The sequence below is a fragment of the Phaenicophaeus curvirostris genome, chromosome 13, assembly GCF_032191515.1.
Source record: "Phaenicophaeus curvirostris isolate KB17595 chromosome 13, BPBGC_Pcur_1.0, whole genome shotgun sequence".
In the NCBI taxonomy this organism is placed as follows: Eukaryota; Metazoa; Chordata; class Aves; order Cuculiformes; family Cuculidae; genus Phaenicophaeus; species Phaenicophaeus curvirostris.
Genome location: NC_091404.1, coordinates 1,422,800 through 1,441,425, shown reverse-complemented (window position 1 = coordinate 1,441,425; position 18,626 = coordinate 1,422,800). Strand labels below are relative to the sequence as shown.

The 18,626-nt window shown below is 51.8% G+C and overlaps 2 protein-coding genes across 8 annotated transcripts in view; both read right to left on the bottom strand.

Moving 5' to 3' along the window:
* Positions 1-10,032, bottom strand: part of ARHGAP36 (Rho GTPase activating protein 36) — a 28,866-nt gene extending 18,834 nt beyond the window's left edge. The window contains exons 1-6 of one of the 7 annotated variants that reach the window (XM_069867849.1): positions 10,011-10,032; positions 9,487-9,904; positions 8,755-8,829; positions 6,419-6,575; positions 2,439-2,501; positions 545-801 (exon numbers count right to left, since the gene is read on the bottom strand). In XM_069867849.1, coding sequence (XP_069723950.1) covers positions 545-801; positions 2,439-2,501; positions 6,419-6,575; positions 8,755-8,829; positions 9,487-9,684 — 750 coding nt within the window. In that variant the 5' untranslated portion in view covers positions 9,685-9,904; positions 10,011-10,032. The other 6 variants (XM_069867850.1, XR_011338397.1, XM_069867854.1 and 3 more) reach the window with 6 other exon arrangements.
* A 2,655-nt stretch (positions 10,033-12,687) lies between these two features.
* The window catches only part of ENOX2 (ecto-NOX disulfide-thiol exchanger 2), a 34,279-nt gene continuing 28,340 nt past the window's right edge, over positions 12,688-18,626 (bottom strand). Inside the window, exons 13-15 of the mRNA XM_069867835.1 lie at positions 17,177-17,285; positions 15,844-15,929; positions 12,688-12,851 (exon numbers count right to left, since the gene is read on the bottom strand). Coding sequence (XP_069723936.1) covers positions 12,720-12,851; positions 15,844-15,929; positions 17,177-17,285 — 327 coding nt within the window. The 3' untranslated portion in view covers positions 12,688-12,719. The remainder of the gene's footprint in view (positions 12,852-15,843; positions 15,930-17,176; positions 17,286-18,626) is intronic.

Here is an 18,626-nt window from a genome sequence, read left to right as displayed (position 1 = left end):
CCCGCAGGAAACGGGGCTAAAGCCAAGAAGGTGGTGGCCAAAGCTGCTCAACCACACACCATCTTCCTTGTCCTTTGACACAAGGGTGGTCAGTACTGAAAGGCAACACCTGCTGAGCGGCACAGCCGGCACCCCTACAGCAGCAAGGGGTCTCACACAGCCACATGGCCACGAGCCACCAACAGCTACAGCTTCTGGTGGGAATTTCACAAGCGTGAAGCCCAGTTTCCAAGATGCGATGCAACACGCAAGCAGAAAAACCCACGCTATCGATGACAAATCTCTTCTCATCCCCACCAACCTTTGGGTGCCTGGCCACGAGCTTCTGGTAACCCTCACTCCGCAAGAGCTGAGCCAGTAAAGTGTGTCCCACCACTCCCAGTCCATCTTTTAGGGGAAGCAGGGGCAGAGAAACATGACAGACCCAGCATGAATAACTCACACTCATTAAGAAAAGACCCTGGGAAACCACATTTATTGCTGAAGCCAGAGCCTCCCCCATCCTACGGCACTATTGCTGCGCAGCCCATTTTTGCAATCGTACCCTTCGCTGGCTCCAGAAACTCTGGTTTGGAAAAGCTGGGGAAAGCGGCTCCTCTGGGAAGACTCCGCAGGGTACCAGGCCACAGCTCCTGCCCATCAGGGTCCTCTTCTGCCTCTGAGCCCGAAATCTCGTCACCGTCGCTTCCACTTCCAGGCAGAGCCGGCGACTCTTCTTCACCGCTTCCTGCAGTTGCTTGTAGGCGCGGTCATTGGCGATGACTTGGAAGAGCGGGATCCCAAAAGTCTGAGGAGAGCAGTCTAGGGGAAAGCATGGGAGATGTGGAAAAGCACCGCTAGGAGAAAAACTAAGAGGGAGCTGCACCAGCACAGCGGCCCAGCTTGCAGGGGGAAGCACGTGCCTGGATGAAGCAATTAACCACCAGACAGGAATACCAGGATACTGTGAAGGTCACCCCAGCGGGAGAGTGAAAAGGACAACATGTAAAACCGATTCACTACATGACAAGGTGATTTGTAGCTTGAACCCTGGACTGCAGTTTCTTGCCCAGAGCAGGGGTGGCTGCCCCATCCCAGAGGAGTTCAAGGCCAGGCTGGATGGGGCTTGAAGCTCCTGATGCAGTGGGAGGTGTCCCTGCCCATGGCAGGGGTGGCACTGGATGGGCTTTAAGGCCCCTTCCAACCCAAATCATTCCATGATTCAATGATTCAATGAATTTATGATTCTATCAGTGCCGTGCATGCCCTGTCCCCTCTTGCTCCCTGCTCCTCCTCCACCTCCCCTGGGCCCTGCAGCGCCTGGGGTGGGTGGGAAGAGCATCCCAAGGACCCTGGGAAGCCCAAAGGGGAGCTGCTGCCCTGTAAAGCCCCGGGGAACTGCAAGGTAAAACTCGGGGTGCAGGGCAGTCAAGGAGCCATGCGGGGAACACACAGTGTGGGAGAAGGTGTGCTGGAAGAGGAGGAGGGAGACGCAGCGGAGCTAGGAAGGTGGCAGGAAACCTGCACACATTGTGCTTGTGACAGCCTATCCCAGTTATTCCTGAACCTTCCTTTCTTTTATTGGTTACATCGTGAAGATGCCAGAGCATCTCTGAAGTGGAGATTTCATAAATCACCAGAAATATTGGATACAAAAGACTCTGCCCAAATACTAACTTCCAGTTTTCTACAGGGTTTGCACCAGCTCCGTCTGTTCAAGAGTAACAGTCTTGGTATTAAAGGTATTCGTCCCAAATGACTTCCCCCCACCCCCATACCTCCTTGCAGATGTAAGGACTTATTCCAGGCTCCACACCACCCCTGGCCTAAGGGTCTTGCAGCTGGAGTACAAGCCACGAACTTATTTGGTAAAATATTGGACTGCTGCTCAATAATTTCCTTGTAGGAATGTGAAAAAAATTAGGAAGTGCTCATTCCCAGCTGGCAGCTCTCTACTCTTCTGGTTTCCCCGGGTTCACAGCTGACATACTCCAACAGACAATGAAACACCTTGAAGCAGTGAGACCAGGGGTAAAATGGGCAGAGAGAAATATAGAATCATGGAATCATAGAAAGGTTTGGGTTGGAAGGGACCAGTTCCACCCCCTGCCACGGGCAGGGACACCTCCCACTTGATCAGGGGCTCCAAGCCCCATCCAACCTGGCCTTGAACCCCTCCAAGGATGGGGCAGCCACCACTGCTCTGGGAAACCAACCACTCAAGTTTCTACATCTTCACAAATGCACATTAACGCACACAGACATTTCACCTTCACACACATCCCTTCCAGCCTCTCTCATGCTTGGGCACCATCATCACACGCCGCTCTGGAGAACAACAAACAATGGAGAACAAAGCACCTTGCTGAGCCCAGGCACATCCCTGCTCAGCCCCATCAAAAATGACCAATTCCCTTTGAGAGCAGGGACCCAGCCCGGGGGAAGGGGAGGCTGCTCACCTTTCTTCTCCTTCGAAAAGCTTTCCAGTTTCTGGCGGATAGATTTACTGCTTTTAGGTCCAACTATGAGGAGAAAAGAAAGCAAAGGCTCTGCATCATTAGGCTGGTTCAGCACAGGCTGCTCTGAAAGGCATTTGGCTTTTTGCACCCTCGTAGGCTGAGCTCGGCCACAGGCAGCTCCCATGGGCAAAAGGGACATTGGGGGCTTGATGTGACCTCAAAGCCCATCTCTTTCTACCCCCCTGCCATGGGCAGGGACACCTCCCACTGCATCAGGGGCTCCAAGCCCCATCCAACCTGGCCTTGAACCCCTCCAGGGATGGGGCAGCCACCACTGCTCTGGGCAACCTGGGCCAGGGCCTCCCCACCCTCACAGCAAAACATTTCTCCCTAAGATCTCATCTCAATCTCCACTCTTGCAGCTGAAAATTGTTCCTCTCATCCTGTTCCTGCACTCCCTGATCCAGAGCCCCTCCCCAGCTTTCCTGGAGCCCCTTTCAGCACTGGAAGCTACTCTAAGGTCTCCCCACAGCCTTCTCTTCTCCAGGCTGAACAAGTGACCTTATTTCATCCTCAGGGGTGTGGAAAACAGAATACAGCCCCAGAAAAGCTTTTGGGAATGTTTTACAGAGCACAGATGAATAAAAGTTAGACAGAACACACACCACCAGGAATCTTGTACCGGTCCCAGCCCCGCTCCTAAGTATTCCGTACATTGCACATCCAGGGGCACCGTACTTTGTCAGTGCGACGAACTGAGAATCCATTCACTGACCACCCTAAAGCCAAAACAGATCATCCTATTCTTCCTTTTGCTCCTCGTTCCTGAGGAGTTCTCTTCCTAGACACAGCTCTGAGGGTTGTTTGGGTTATTCTTCAAGAATTTAGAAGAAAGCTATGAAAGTTGGTATGAGCAACATCTGCCTAAAAGTGCAGCACACGTTCCTCAGTGTGCAGAATCGTAGAATCATAGAATCCCTAGGTTGGAAAAGACCTCTGAGATCATCAAGTCCAACCATACCTGTCCACTACTACTCATATCCCTGACCACCTTATCTACCCGTCTTTTAAACACCTCCAGGGAAGATGACTCCATCACCTCCCTGGGCAGCCTGTTCCAGTGCTTGAGAAACCCTTTCAATGAAGAAGTTTTTTCCTAATGTCCAGCCTGAACCTCCCCTGGTTCCTGCTCCTGGCGGAGCTTGAGTCCATTCCCTCTCGTCCTGTCCCCTGTCACTTGGGAAAAGAGCCCAGCTCCCTCCTCTCCACAACCTCCTTTCAGGTAGTTGCAGAGAGCAATGAGGTCTCCCCTCAGCCTCCTCTTCTCCAGGCTAAACACCCCCAGCTCTCTCAGCTGCTCCTCACAGGACTTGTTCTCCAGCCCCTTCACTGGCCTGGTTGCCCGTGTCTGGACTCACTCCAGGACCTCAATGTCTTTCTTGCAGGGCAAATACGGTGCTGCAAACCCTCTGTGTTGCCTCATTCCAAGAGCCAAAGAGGAGAGAGATGAAGAACAAGCTGGAGACAAAACCAGCCAGCCAAGGAAGCAACAGGCCAGCAAAATGCCCCTGTTTCAGCATGGAGTTAGGAGAGGGGACAGAACGTGCTAGGCGTGAGCATCAGCACAACGCTCCACTCCTAAAGCCACACAGATGTGCCCAAGGGAAACAAACCATGGACCCACAGAACCACGGAGCCAGCAACGTGTGCTCCCAGCCCAGAAATGAACTGTGTCTGGGCTGCATCCCGAGCAGTGGAACCAGCAGGGACAGGGAGGGGATTCTGTCCCCCTCCTCCCCTCTGTGAGACCAAACCTGGAGCCCCGCGTCCAGTTCTGGAGTCCTCAGCACAGGAAGGACATGGAGCTGTTGGAGCAAGTCCAGAGGAGACCATGGAGATGATGTGAAGGCTGGAGAACCTCCTGTACGAGAAAAGGCTGAGAGAGTTGGGCTTGTTCAGCCTGGAGGAGAGAAGGCTGTGGGGAGACCTTAGAGCAGCTTCCAGACCTGAAAGGGGCTCCAGGAAAGCTGGGGAGGGGCTCTAGATCAGGAAGGGCAGGGACAGGATGAGGGGGAACGATTTTCAGCTGCAAGAGGGGAGATTGAGATGAGATCTTAGGGAGAAATGTTTTGGTGTGAGGGTGGGGAGGCCCTGGCCCAGGCTGCCCAGAGCAGTGGTGACTGCCCCATCCCTGGAGGGGTTCAAGACCAGGTTGGATGGGGCTTGGAGCCCCTGATCCAGTGGGAGGTGTCCCTGCCCATGGCAGGAGTGGGACTGGATGGGCTTTGAGGTCCCTTCCCACCCAAACCATTCCATGAATCTGTGATTCTCTGAAAAATAAAAAAAAAAAGGAAAAGGAATGCGGGTGTCTTTCATCAGAGCTGCCCAGGGACTTAAAGGCAGTTTGTGGTGGGGCAACTAGGAGTTCTCAGAAGAAGAGGGAAGCTTCCTCTCTTAAATTTTTCTCAAAGCCTTTTCATTACATGAAATATTCCAAATTTTCATTATGACAGGAAACCAAACTTGGATCTCACCCCGCGTCAGCACTTGCCATTCAGTACAAGGCTGAGCTCAGGCATTAGGAAAAGCTCCTTCCCTGGGACAGGTCCCCAGAGACGTCGGGGGCTCCAGCCCGGGGGCTCCCAGCCCCAGCAGCCCTGGGTTGGTGCAGGAGGCTCTGCTGCAAGCAGCACCTGAGCTGCAGCCCCTCGAGCTGCTCTGCACCCACACTGCTGGGCCCCCGCGGCCCCAGGGCTGGTGAGCTGGAGGCAGCTCCTGCCCTACTGGGACGCTGAGATACGGCCAACGGGAGAGCGGGCATTTCAAGCTGCTCTGTCCAGTCTTAAGTAACGAGGAAACTTGGGAAGGTGTCAACCGATCCCCAGGTCCATGTGCTTGCTTGGTTAGAGATGTTGGGGGACACAGGCTATGGGAACCCAGGCAATGCTGGTATGTCCAGGACACAGGAGCTCCACCCCTGTGGAGCTTCTATATTTATCTGCTCATTAATTTCAGTAGCACTTCTTCTAGCCTTGCACAGGCCCCATCCCAGCATCAGGATGTTGTGCTGGATGTTAATCCAAAGCAAAGCTTGTCCCATCCCAGCGGCATTAAGATAGTCCCACTGGAAGGCCCTGCCAAGTCATTCTTCATCTGGTTTGGATTAGGGGGATCAGAGGCAGGCAACAGGCAAGGTCATATTCTCACACTCCTATGGACACACAAACCCTCCTCAAAGCACTGATGAGGCCTCTGAGGCTCAGAGCAAAGCAGGGAACAAGAAATAAAATGGGCCAAAACGTGTCACAAAAGTCTTTCCATAAACATCATCCCACATTATCACAGAATCATGGAATGGTTTGGGTTGGAAGGGACCTCAAAGCCCATACAGTGCCACCCGTCCTATGGGCAAGGACACCTCCCACTGCATCAGGGGCTCCAAGCCCCATCCAAGGCCTTGAACCCCTCCAGGGATGGGGCAGCCACCACTGCTCTGGGCAACCTGGGCCAGGGCCTCCCCACCCTCACACCAAAACATTTCTGCCTAAGATCTCATCTCAATCTCCCCTCTTTCAGCTCAAAACCATTCCCCTTGTCCTGTCCCTGCCCTCCCTGATCCAGAGCCCCTCCCCAGCTTTCCTGGAGCCCCTTTCAGGTCTGGAAGCTGCTCTAAGGTCTCCCCACAGCCTTCTCTTCTCCAGGCTGAACAACCCCAACTCTCTCAGCCTTTCCTCGTACAGGTTGTGCTCCAGCCCTCGGATCATCTCCATGTCCTCCTCTGGCCTTGCTCCACCAGCTCCATGTCCTTCCTGAGCTGAGGACTCCAGAACTGGACCCAGGGCTCCAGGTTTGTTCTCACCGAGCGGAGCAGAGCGGCAGAATCCCCTCCCTCCCTGCTGGCTCTGAAGCGCAGGCGTGGGGATGAGCAGCAACCAGGGCTCAGACTCAGCCCTCCCTCAGCAGGAGCCGCCTGCTCTCACCTTTAGCCAGGTTGAGATCTCTGACAAGCAGCTTCTCCTGCAGCTGGTAGAGAGCGATCTCTTGCAGACTGGCTCTTTCCAGCTCCGAAAGGCTGTGCAGGGGCATCGGCTGCATCTTGGTGCTTCGTCCTGGCAGAAGAGCTGAGATAAGTATCCTCTGAAAAACATGTGTATAAAAGTAAGAGTTGGGACCATACTGCAGAGACACCAGATCCTTCCAGTACCAAAAGGGGCCCCAGAGAAACCCTCGGAACAGAGTTTTTGGCAAGGCTTGTTGTGACAGGAGAAGGAGTGACAGTTATAAACTAAATGAGGAGTAATTTAGACTGGGTGTAAGTAGAATTTTTTTACACTGAGGGTGGTGAGGCCCTGGCCCAGGTTGCCGAGCGAGGTGGTTTTCTTCGGACGCTTCCAGCAGTGACCAGAGCTATGGAAGCCACGTCAACGTCTCTACCCCCAGCACGGGCTGGACTGCAGCCCCAGCCCAGCGCCCGTCCCCTCTCTCACATCGCTGTGCAGCTCTCCCTGTTCTTCCCAGTCTCCCAGAGAGGCTGCAGAGGGACCCAGGTTGCCTCTTTGTCCCACACCAACCTGGGTGCCCCCAGCCCGCGCCCCGCGATGCCTCCCCGGCACCCGGCACACCCCGGTCGGGGTTCAGAGCGTGAACAGCAGCACAAACAGAGGAAAGGACCAAGGTTATCAGCATGCGCACAGCAAAGCTGCGGTCAGAGCACAGGCGCCAAAGGGAGTCTTCCCAAAGAGGGCTGCAAAATAAACGCCTGGAAATCTCCTAGAGCTAGAGATAATCATAGAGTGATGGAATGGTTTGGGTTGGAAGGGACCTCAAAGCCCATCCACCAGTTCCAACTCCCATCACGGGCTGGGACACCTCCCTCTGGATCAGGGGGATCAAAGCCCCATCCAACCTGGCCTTGGATACCTTATAGCAGGTTTCAAAACCATTTGGTGATCGTATATTCCCGAACCTTTTGATATTTACTACAATACAGACGTGCCTCAGCGTGGACACAGTGACAAATGTGAGATGCAGCACAGCCAAGTGCCTGACACAGCTCAGCACCTCAGCATGATTAAAACCAGGGTACCCGGCTGCCTTTCAGAAACTGCCTGCAGGGGCAAATCACCCAGGAAAAGCTGGTGCAAACCTGTTGACAAGGCAGCTGATCCTGCAGGCAGCCCGATGCAGCCCTGACCCCTACCTGGGATTTGGAGCTCAGGGGATGCATTTAGCAAAGGTGCTGGAGAGCCACAGAAACATACAATCACAGAATTGTTATGGTTGGAAAAGACCTCTCAGCTCATCCAGTCCAACCCCACCGTGCCTGCTAAACCCTGTCCCCAGGTGCCACGGCCACATTTTTTTTAACGCCTCCACCACTGCCCTGGGCAGCCTCTGCCAGGGCTTCACCACACTATCAGTGAAGAAATTGTTCCTAATATCCAATCTAAACCTCCCCTGGCACAACTTGAGGCCATTTCCTCTTGTCGCATCACTTCTTACGTGGGAGAAGAGCCCAGCACCCACCGCACCACAACCTCCTTTCCAGAAGCTGCAGAGAGCGATGAGGTCTCCCCTCAGCCTCCTTTTCTCCAGGCTGAACAGCCCCAGCTCCCTCAGCTGCTCCCACAAACCCTGTTCTCCAGACCCTTCCCCAGCCCCGTTCCCTTCTCCAGACACTCTCCAGCCCCTCATGGTCTTTCCTGCACTGAGGGGCCCAAAACTGAACCCAGGATTCACCAGCACCAAAAATAGGGGCACAATCCTTTCCCTGCTCCAGCTGCTCACTCCATTTTTGGTACCCATTAAAGCTCAGGTGAAGCGCAGCCCACAGAGACGTTCCTGTATTGCTTGAGAAGTGGCTTTTGCATTCTGAACTGATTAACTACCACCAGGAGCTGCTCTTTAGGCTCTCGGACAGCTTTGACTGCCCTCAGCGTTCTGCCCCTCCACGCGCTCCCTCCCACAGCAGGGTGGGTGACCACCCCCAGCGCAACACCAGCTTTCTGTAACTCATCCTGCAGAAAAACCATCTGTGGAAAGGAGAAGCAGCCCTTTGGGATGCATTTTATTTACTGGGGCTGCAGGTAAGAGGTCAGCCATAAACAACTGGTCCTACAAAGCTTTGCAAACAGAGGCCCCTAGATGTGGGCTGCCCTGGGTGGAAGGAGGGAGCTTCGACAGGCAAGAACGTCTCCCCGTGTCAGCTCCTGTGGTTCTGCCGCGCCAGAAAAGAGGGATGAGCAGAAACGGTGCCTGAGCAGGATGGGAGCAGACAGACAGACAGCCCAGAGGACAGACGCTTGAAGGGAATTACCTTTCTCCGGGCAGAGCCCACGCTGACAGGGACAAGGAGGGATGGTTGGAGCAGAGTCACCGAGGATGCAGCTGCCTTGGGACAAGGAGGAGGAAACCTGATAAGGAGAAGGAGCAGAAGAAAGGGAAAACAGGAAGGAGAAGCTGAGATAAGCTGTGTCTTATCTGGCCTGACCGTAAGGGCTATGAGAATAACCCTGTAATATGCCTCATTGTGAGCTTTCTGATAAAGTCGGGCTTCCACTGTGAACCCCAAAAAAACCAGCCTTGCTTCTTGCATGAAGAGTGCGTTTATGCTCGTGGGAGGCAGCCAGATGGGGGTCACCAACAGCCCCCCGACAGCCACTCAGCCGCGCGGTGGGGCAGCTGTGGGGCAGCAATGGGGCTGCGGTGGGGCAGGCTCCGGGGCTCCCGCGAAGAGGAAAATGCCAACGTGCAGTGAAGGCAAGAGCCAGAGGGCTGCAAATCCCCCTTCGGAAGGAGATGCCGTCGAAGGAATGTTCCTAACTCAAAACCAGAAATAAAACTGCCTTTCACTGGCAGCGTTAACGTGGCTCTTCCTCTCTGCTGTGACTTCCCCTGCTCATTTTTAGGACTAGGGCATATTTAAGGAAATCTCAAGGGAGAAGCTCAGCTCAGCCACCCCTTCTATTCCCAAGGAGCTGCAGTCACTCCCTCAGTATTAGCAGCAAAGTTACTGTTTTCCCAGCTAGAACAAAGGGCTGACATTTACCTTGCTCGTTTCCTTCTCGCAACACAACTGGTGGTAGCCTGGTCTCCCTTCCCTCGAGATGATGGTTTTCAAAGCGGTGTCCTGGCCCTGTGGGAGAACCTCCCCTGCCCACTGGTGGGAGAAGCGGAGCAGTGACAGAGAGGAGACGCTGCAGCTGAATGCGGCCGAGGGGAGGAGAGGGGTGATGAGAATGTGCATTTTCTGCCAAAAGAAATGAGAGCCAGAAACATCATCGTGTGGAGAGAGAGGGCAGGGTTAGATGGAAAGGACCAGCACTTCCCACGCCTGACCGTGTTTGTGCCTTGGCAGGGGATCCATCATTGCACAATCCATCTCCTCCATCCCCCTGCTCGCCCCACGCTTACCTATCAGCAACCAGGACACCTCCCTGAGCATCAGCTGCTCCGGCAAACAAAACCTGAAAGGGAAACTTGCAGCTGGGTGCTGGCTGGTGACGGCCAGTGGATTGTTTCCACTTTGGGTCTCCATGCGCACCTCTCAACAGCTCCATCACAGCATCTTACCAACGACCGGTCCCCAGTGCTGAGCCCCAGGCAGCCAGCAAGCGACTGTCCCACCCCAGGAAAAGCCGAGAGAGTTGGGGTTGTTCAGCCTGGAGAAGAGAAGGCTCCAAGGAGACCTTAGAGCAGTTTCCAGTCCTGAAAGGGGCTCCGGGAAAGCTGGGGAGGGGCTCTGGATCAGGGAGGGCAGGGACAGAATGAGGGAAACGGTTTTCAGCTGCAAGAGGGGAGATTGAGATGAGACAGAGCACCTCCTTTCCTGGACCAAGCAGCAAAAGCTACATGAGAAAAATAAAGCAGCAGCGCCAAGATTTACCCATAAAAAAGTTTATTCTTTAAAAACACAATGTTCACACCTGCAGTGACACGACTATTCAGAACATTTCTTTAAAAGAGTTTTCATCCGCTTCCAGCGTAGCAAGAACCAGGGAAGCAGGTGGCTCCATCCCAACAGAAACGTTCCTTTCACCCATTCCCACTGCTGGTACAGAGTGAGCTGTGCCCAGGGCCCTCGCCAGCTTCTCCAATTCCAGGAGCACCCACTCCCAGAGCTTCCTGGAGACAGAGAGGGCTTGGCACCTGCAGCCACTGTCCAGCGAGCACATCTGCAGAACATATTTTTCCTGGTGGCAAAGAGCACACAAGGTTTGAGGGAAACAGTCCCTCTGGAATAGCCTTGGTAAAGAAAGCCTGGAGAGGAGGAGCAGCAGCACCCAGGACTCATCTTGGCCCTCACTTGCTTTTACAGACGTGCGTTATGGCCAGTTCTGTTTAATATCTTTATCCATGATTCAGATGAGGAGACCAAGTGCTCTCACTGTCAGTTTGCAGATGACACTGAGCTGGGGTGGAGTGTCAATCTGCTCAAGGGAAGCAGGAATCTGCAGAGGGACCTGGACAGGCTGGATCCATGGACGAGGTATTTTACCCTAGATCTTGCCAACCTTTTGCAGAGGGAATGGAGAAGCCTGTCCTTTACTGAGAAAACAAGGAAGAGCCTTTGGGAAGATTCAGGAGACGAGTCTGTCCCTCTAGTCGCATTTCCAAAACCTCAGTCTCCAAAGCAAAAGCGGGTGAAGAAATTTGGTGGCAAGTCACTCCTAAAACAGAGATCAGAACCAGGATCCTTTGTGCCACCCAGATCAACAGAAAATTAAATAACCTTCCCACACAAAAAGTTATTTCCAGAGTGACTCTGCAACATTCAGACTGCCAATGGCACTGCCAGAATCACACTTGGCTCCTGGAGACACTGCCTTCAGCTTAGCTTAAACCGTATAGTAGAGAAAATAGCGTGAAAAAGAAGCAACCGTTGGGCTCAGAGGACTCCGAGCCATCTAAATCATCTTCTGTTTAATCACATCTCATTTTTTAATCATAGAAAATCAGCCCAGAAGTCCTGGGCTGCATCAACAGAAGTGTGTCCAGCAGAGCAAGGAAGGGGATTCTGCCCCTCTTGTCAACTCTTGTGAGACCCCACTTGGAGTAGTGTGTCCAGTTCTGGAATTCCCAACACAAGAAGGATATGAAACTGTTGCAACAGGTCAAGAGGAGGCCATGGAGATGATCTGAGGGCTGGAGCACCTCCCATCCAAGGACAGGCTGAGAGAGTTGGGGTTGTTCAGCCTGGAGAAGAGAAGGCTGTGGGGAGAACTTAGAGCACCCTCCAGTCCTGAAAGGGGCTCCAGAAAAGCTGGGGAGGGGCTCTGGATCAGGGAGGGCAGGGAGAGGATGAGGGGGACGGTTTTCAGCTGCAAGAGGAAAGATTGAGATGGGATCTTAGGGAGAAATGTTTTGCTGTGAGGGTGGGGAGGCCCTGGCCCAGGTTGCCCAGAGCAACCTGAAGGGAGGTTGTGGAGAGGAGGGAGCTGGGCTCTTCTCCCAAGTGACAGGGGACAGGACAAGAGGGAATGGCCTCCAGCTCCGCGAGGGGAGGTTCAGGCTCAACATAAGGAAAAAATTCTTCACTGAAAGGGTCATTAGGCAATGGAACGGTCTGCCCAGGGACGTGGTTGACTTGCCTTCCCTGGAGGTGTTTAAAGTGCGGGTGGATGAGGTACTGAGGGGCATGGTTTAGAGATTGGTGGGAATGGTTGGACTTGATGATCCGGTGGGTCTCTTCCAACCTGGTGATTCTGATTCTATGAGCAGTGGTGGCTGCCCCATCCCAGGAAGTGCTCAAAGCCAGGTTGGATGGGGCTTGGAGCCCCTGATCCAGTGGGAGGTGTCCCTGCCCTTGGCAGGGGCTTTGAGGTCCCTTCCAACCCAAACCATTCCACAATTCTATGAAATGCCTGAAAAAATGCCCTTTTTTTCCTCCTTTTGGTGGTTCCAGAAACCAGAAAACACTTCTCTGTTGCTGCTTCAGAGCCAGTCCATGGCTGTTCCTGCCAGTAAGAAGAGGTAAGGGATGAGAGGTTTGTGCCCACAAAACACGTGACATGACACTGGCAAAACATGGAATCAACGCCTTGTGCTTAAAAATATCAGACAGGAGCTTTTTTCACAAAATATATTGAACAGCACTTGATAAAAGAAACTACAGAACTTGAAGTTTCTTCCAGCACTGCTCTGGACTTACACTTTCACTTACACATTATCCCACCCGAGTCCGTGCTACGTGCAAGAGTATCGTCATGAACAGAGGTAAGAGGCATCCCAGGTCTTCTTGGTGTGTACGTATCTCGTTTTTTTCAGCATTAAAGTCAAAGCTCAAGTCATTTTCAATCCATCAAAGCCACAAAACTTCCACCTTTTCTCTAGGCTGGCCCCGACACCACTAAGCTCCTGCCTGAATGTGTTCTGGAGTCGAGTCATGAGAACTTCCACTTCCGCGGTGCAGATCTGTGAAAACAGAAAGAAAACATGATTAAAATGAAACCGCTTTAGGTTATGGAAGCCCTGTAATGGCTGGCTATATTCAAACTCAAACACATGGAATAGCTAAAGAACACCTCAGCTTTCCCTAAGTCCTGACCCAACAGGCATGGCAAGAATCTTGGGACAGCATGAGTCTCACACTTCGGGGTGAGACGGCTGCAGAAATAAACACTAGAAGCAAGGGTAAAAGGGCTGTCCTCATTTTTTCCACTGTGAAATGCAAGATAATGGAACAAAACCTCGTTGGAGTAACTGGGTAAGAAATGCTTTTACTGCTGCTGAAAGAACAGAGGTCTCGGTTATAGAAATCAGGGACACAGGGAATTGATATTCGTGTTCTGAACAGTTACAAGCGTTCATCTGCAGTGCAGCTGCCGTGCCCCTAACAGCATGAGAGAGGCTCAAACAGAACTAAGATACGAGGACATCAAGATGCTGAGGTGCATCCAGAGAAGTGCAAGAAAGCTGGGGAAGGGTCTAGAGCACAAGGCTTAGAAGGAGCAGCTGAGGGCCCTGGGGCTGTTCAGCCTGGATAAGAGGAGGCTGAGGGGAGACCTCATTGCTCTCTGCAGCTCCCAGAAAGGAGGTTGGAGCGACGTGGGTGCTGGTGTCTTCTCCCAAGTAACAAGCAATAGGATGAGAGGAAATGTCGTCCAGTTGCACCAAGGAAGGTTTAGGCTGGATATTAAGAGGAATTTCTTTACTGAAAGGGTTGTCAAGCATGGGAAGAGGCTGGCCGGAGAGGTGGTTGAGTCCCCATCCCTGGAGGTGTTTAAAAGACAAGTAGATGTTATACTTGGGGACGTGGTCCAGTGGTGGGCTTAGCAGGGCTGGATCAATGGTTGGACTTGATGATCTTTAAAGGTCTTTTCCAACCAAACCCATTCTATTCTATTCTACAAGATCTGGAGATTGCACCACTGCAGAAAAGAAACCAAAATACATAAAGCAGACAGTTGCTAGAGCAGGTCAGTTCAAAGGCTTGTCAAGCCAATCTTGTTCCAGGTAGTGGCCCAAGGAGGAGAATTTGCATTTGGTGGATGTGCTTTTGTCCTCGTGCTGTTCTGCAGCCAGGCAGAAACAACAGCCTGAGTTTGGAAAGAAACCAAGAAACAGCACAAGCTCGGGCAGGCAATGGGTTTGGCAAGGCAGAAGCCCAAGCCAAGACATGAAACAGAGAGCAGACACCCCAGGAGGAGCAGCACGTACACTGCCCAGCACCTGCGATGCCCACAGTGCTGCAGATCTTCCCTAGAGAAAACACTTCAAACCACGTTCGGTCTCACTTCTGCACTTTAACTGACCTGCTGGCCTCATGGCGAGACTGATGGGCAAGGAACTGGGGAAAGACATTCCTTTTCCTTTCCTGCTGGCAGCTTCAAGAAACCAGCTCTCAAGTGCTCCCAGTGCTACCACCTCAAGACCAAAGATCCGCTTGACATTAAAAGTGACACTGCCAACTGATACCCAGCTCCTACAGCAACCAAGGATGAGACAGAAGAGCCAAGATGTAAACTGAAGGACAAACGCAAAGACCTCCTTTCCAAGGGACCAGGCAAAAAGCCAGCAGGCTGATGTATTTACCTGGGTCAGTGGACAGTAATAAAGCTCGATGCCACTGTGAAGTTTAAAGGCTGCGCTTTGCAGAGGGTTTTCCTGCTAAGCTTAGTGCAGGAACCTCCAGCAGCAGCAGATCCCAGACAGGAAGTGCCACAAGTCAGATGAACAACGTGAGGACATCTCTTCAGAAACTCCAAAGAAAATAAAGCCAGCTGTTCACCTCAGACAAACTCCGAACAAGAAGGAGAAGATAAATTTGTCTTTGAAGGGCTGAAGCAAGCCTGCAAAACAGAGGCCAGCGAGCTGCGCTTTCTTAGAATGGGGAAAATGAAACAGTAGGTTATAAACAAAGCAGCTGGTGAAGTCCAGTCAGTGGAGATGATTCCCATGTTGGCGAGGCTCCTGTTGCTGGGGCACTGGAAGGCAGACAACCCAAGAACAATGCAGCAGAGGAGCGAGATGCCATTGCCTCCAACCTGCAAACGCCTTTGCACAGTCCCTCCCTATTTCATAAGGAGTCTGAAGCCAGTGATGCACAGAAATGCTGAGGGGAAACAGCAGCTTCGTCTTGGAAAGCGCATGAACGCTGCTCTTGTTATTGCACTTCTTGACCCCTGCACCCAGGACTGATCCCTCCTCTTAGCACAGATCCCTGGAAGCAGGCATCGGGATTCACTGCTTACACTTTTGCAGTGTAAGGCCCTTGAATGGCGCCCTCTTCAAAATTACTCCACTGGTAGTATCCAAACAGAGACAGTAAAAGCTCAGCGAAGGGCTACAAGATCAGAAATAAGGAAAACCTCTGCTCAGAGACACAAAATCAACACAACTGCTCGGTTTAGGGAGAATATATACAAACAGTGGCATGGCAGATGTTATGAGATAATAAATAGTTGTGGCTTGTTTGCTTTTTTCCTTAGAGGTCAGAAGGGTAAAGGAAACAACAGAACAAACTTAAACAGAATAAACAAAAATACATTTGAGAGAGAGATTTTAGAGATGGAAATTCACTGATGTAAAATACTGCGACTAACCAAGGGTTGTCTTGACTCACGAGAAGGGTTACACATGAACATCTGCAGTAGGAACCTTGTCTTCAACACCGTACTTAGGTTAACACGAACTGTGTGAGGGCTCAGCCAGAAGCTGGGTTGCTCTGAGCAGCCTGACCCAGCGAAAGACGCTCCTGCTCGTGGTAGAGGGTTGAACCAGATGGGCTTTAAAGATCCCTCCTAACGCAAACCCTTCTGGGGTTCTACAGAAGTTCATCCCTTGTCCTCTTCCAGTTAAGACACCAGTTCTGTGTCCAACCCCACGTCATTCCTAGGGAGGCAGTGATGCTTTCCCCAGCCACACAGATCGATCAAACCCAGGGCACACACCCCCCAGGACCTACTTTGCTGTCCAGACGCTGCAGGTAGGAACAGATGTACTCTATGCTTGCTCCAAACGGGTGCACGTGGAGAAATGTTGAAATTATCCCTGGGGAAAAGAACACACAAACATCATTCTCGGGAGCACCAGCTCTGCTACGGCTGGCACAGCACAAAGGGAGCTCATCAAGCAGTTTTGGGTTTCAGTACAGTGAGGTTTGGCTCCCAGATTGCAAAGAAAACAGCAATGACCCAATGCAGCACTCAAACCAGACCTCACCACCCTCGCTCCCTGTCGCATACATGTCATGTGCCCAGCAATGAACCTCACTGAGCTGATCAGGCGTGTGGGGATGGCAAAGCACAAGGAGCGGAGAAGCGGAGCTCTCGTCCAGCTGTACTAAAGGCCAAAGAGCAGGACAAGACAGAAGGCAAATTGGGCAGCAGTGGCACGTCTGCCCTATCCCAGCGTCGTCACAGCACTCAGTTCAACAGAGCAACCCAAGCTGACTCTGTCATGAAAAGACTCCTCTCTATCTCATGGCCAGAACCGTGTATCAAAAAGACTGACTCGCATTTCTGACCATCATCTGCAGAAAAAGCCTGTGCTTTCCCCCAAGGGAAAAAAAGCCTGGGTTTCCCCCAAGGCTTCTCCGTCCACAGTGCAGAAACTAGCCCTTGATCTGGCACAAAGAGATCCATCTGGGTTACAATAAATGATCTGTTGTTATTCTCAAACCAGATGTAGAGGGAAGGCTAAAGAGAACTTGGCTGAGTGAAAATGAACTAAAGAAAATGCATGTCCCATAAATTCCTTCTTATTACTTCTTCTCAACCTCCCCTCTTTCAGCTGAGAACCATTCCACTCACCATGTCCCTGCCCTCCCTGATCCAGAGCCCCTCTCCAGCTTTCCTGGAGCCCCTTTCAGGACTGAAAGCTGCCCTATGGTCTCCCTGGAGCCTTCTCTTCTCCAGGCTGAACAGCCCCAACTCTCAGCCTGACTGGGCTCTCAGTGAATGATGTCAGACCCTCTTTTAACTCGCTGCTTTCACCGCAGAAGAGCAACCTGCACCCAGTACATTCTGTCCTGGACCGGCACTGCACACAAGCCCACTTCACATGTGTGTGGTTTTGACTGAAAGGTGCACAGCACAAGATTTCCATGTGAGTAACGCACAGGGTGAAACCCTGACCCCACCAAAGCTCCAGGCTTTCCTTGGCTTCAGGCCTCCCACCTCCACTGGCATAACCAAAGGAACAAGAGGCAGCCAGAGGGAGCTGCGGGGCCACACTGAAGGCAGTTCCACCCAGTTCAGGTCCCCGGCATCATCAACAAGCCCCTTAAAATAACTTACCGACTAATAGAACTTCTCGTTCGGACTTCACAGGACTATTGCTCAATGTCTTCTCAGCTGGACATTCCTTCTCCTGGCTGCATGCACAAACTCTGGATGTACCGCTCTCCTGCAAAAGAACCACAGGCCCCGTTCCACGCACCAGCAGGGGCTCTTACACATCAAGTAGCACCTTGGGCAGACTCCACAGAGGCTGAGTTTTTGTTTTCCTGTTCCTGTGAGTCACTGTACTCATGGCATTACTGCATCTACTGTTTATTTTGCAAAACACTTCCAACAAAGGACAGCTATGTCCACGCTGCCCCGTCTGAATTATTGAGCTAGATTAAAAGCCCATGATGTTAAGCAAGATGCCACAACAGTCACTTTATCATCCTTAGTCACTGGTATGGCGTCTGCTGTAGAAGAGCCATATTTTCAACAATAAAACAAAAACCATATTAAAAAGCCTTGCAGTGACTACTTCAGATGCAGATGTTTATTTTCCAGATGCCTTAACTGAGGCAATATGATTTATCAAGTGCCCGACTGCTGCAAAGGGTTTAGGATCAGACTGTCCTTGACTTGAGTTTGTAGTACTTAATTAAAACAGTTTTGCGTATTTTCTTATCCCCCAAACAAACACAAGGCTTCCAGTGATGCAAAGACCTGGTGAGTGCACTAAAAGCAGGACTTACTTTCTTTCATTCCTAAGTTTTATGTGGAATTCCAGTAGTCTGAGAGCTACAGACAGCTATAATTGGAAACAGCCTCCAGCCACTAGCGAAATGGACTGGACCTGGGCCAGTAACAAAGATAGAATTCAACGGTCCCTTGGGTTTGTTCAGCTTCTTACTTGGTGCAATTCTCAACTACACAGAATGTGTTTGTGCTGGAGAACAGAAAGGTCTGCACAAGAGAAAGGGTTTCACGCTGACAGAGACGCTGCGGTTCAGCCAGGAGTGTTACACTGGGAATGACCTCACTGCTTTCCCTTGGAGATCCAGCAGATTTGTGACAGTGCAACAAATTATCAATCAATTATCAATAGTTAAAGGGAGCTGATAAGAAAGATAGGGAAAAACTTTTTAGTAAGGCCTGTAGCAACAGGACAAGGGGGAATGGTTTTAAACTAAAAGAGAAGAGGCTTAGACTAGACATCAGGAAGAAAATGTTTACACTGAGGGTCGGGAGGCCCTGGCCCAGGTTGCCCAGAGAGCTGGTAGATGCCCCATCTCTGGAGGCGTTCGAGGCCGGGTTGGATGGGACAGTCTGATCTAGTTTAAGGTGTCCCTGCTCAGTGTGGGGGGGTTGGACTGCATGACCTTCATGGTCTCTTCCAATCCAAACCATTCCATGATTCTATGATCTTGCACACCAGAACCCATTTCTACACACACCATAGCGTTGCAAACCCCTACTGTTCTTCCAGCCAGAAGCTGCTAGTGATGGATAACCTGATGACTTTAAT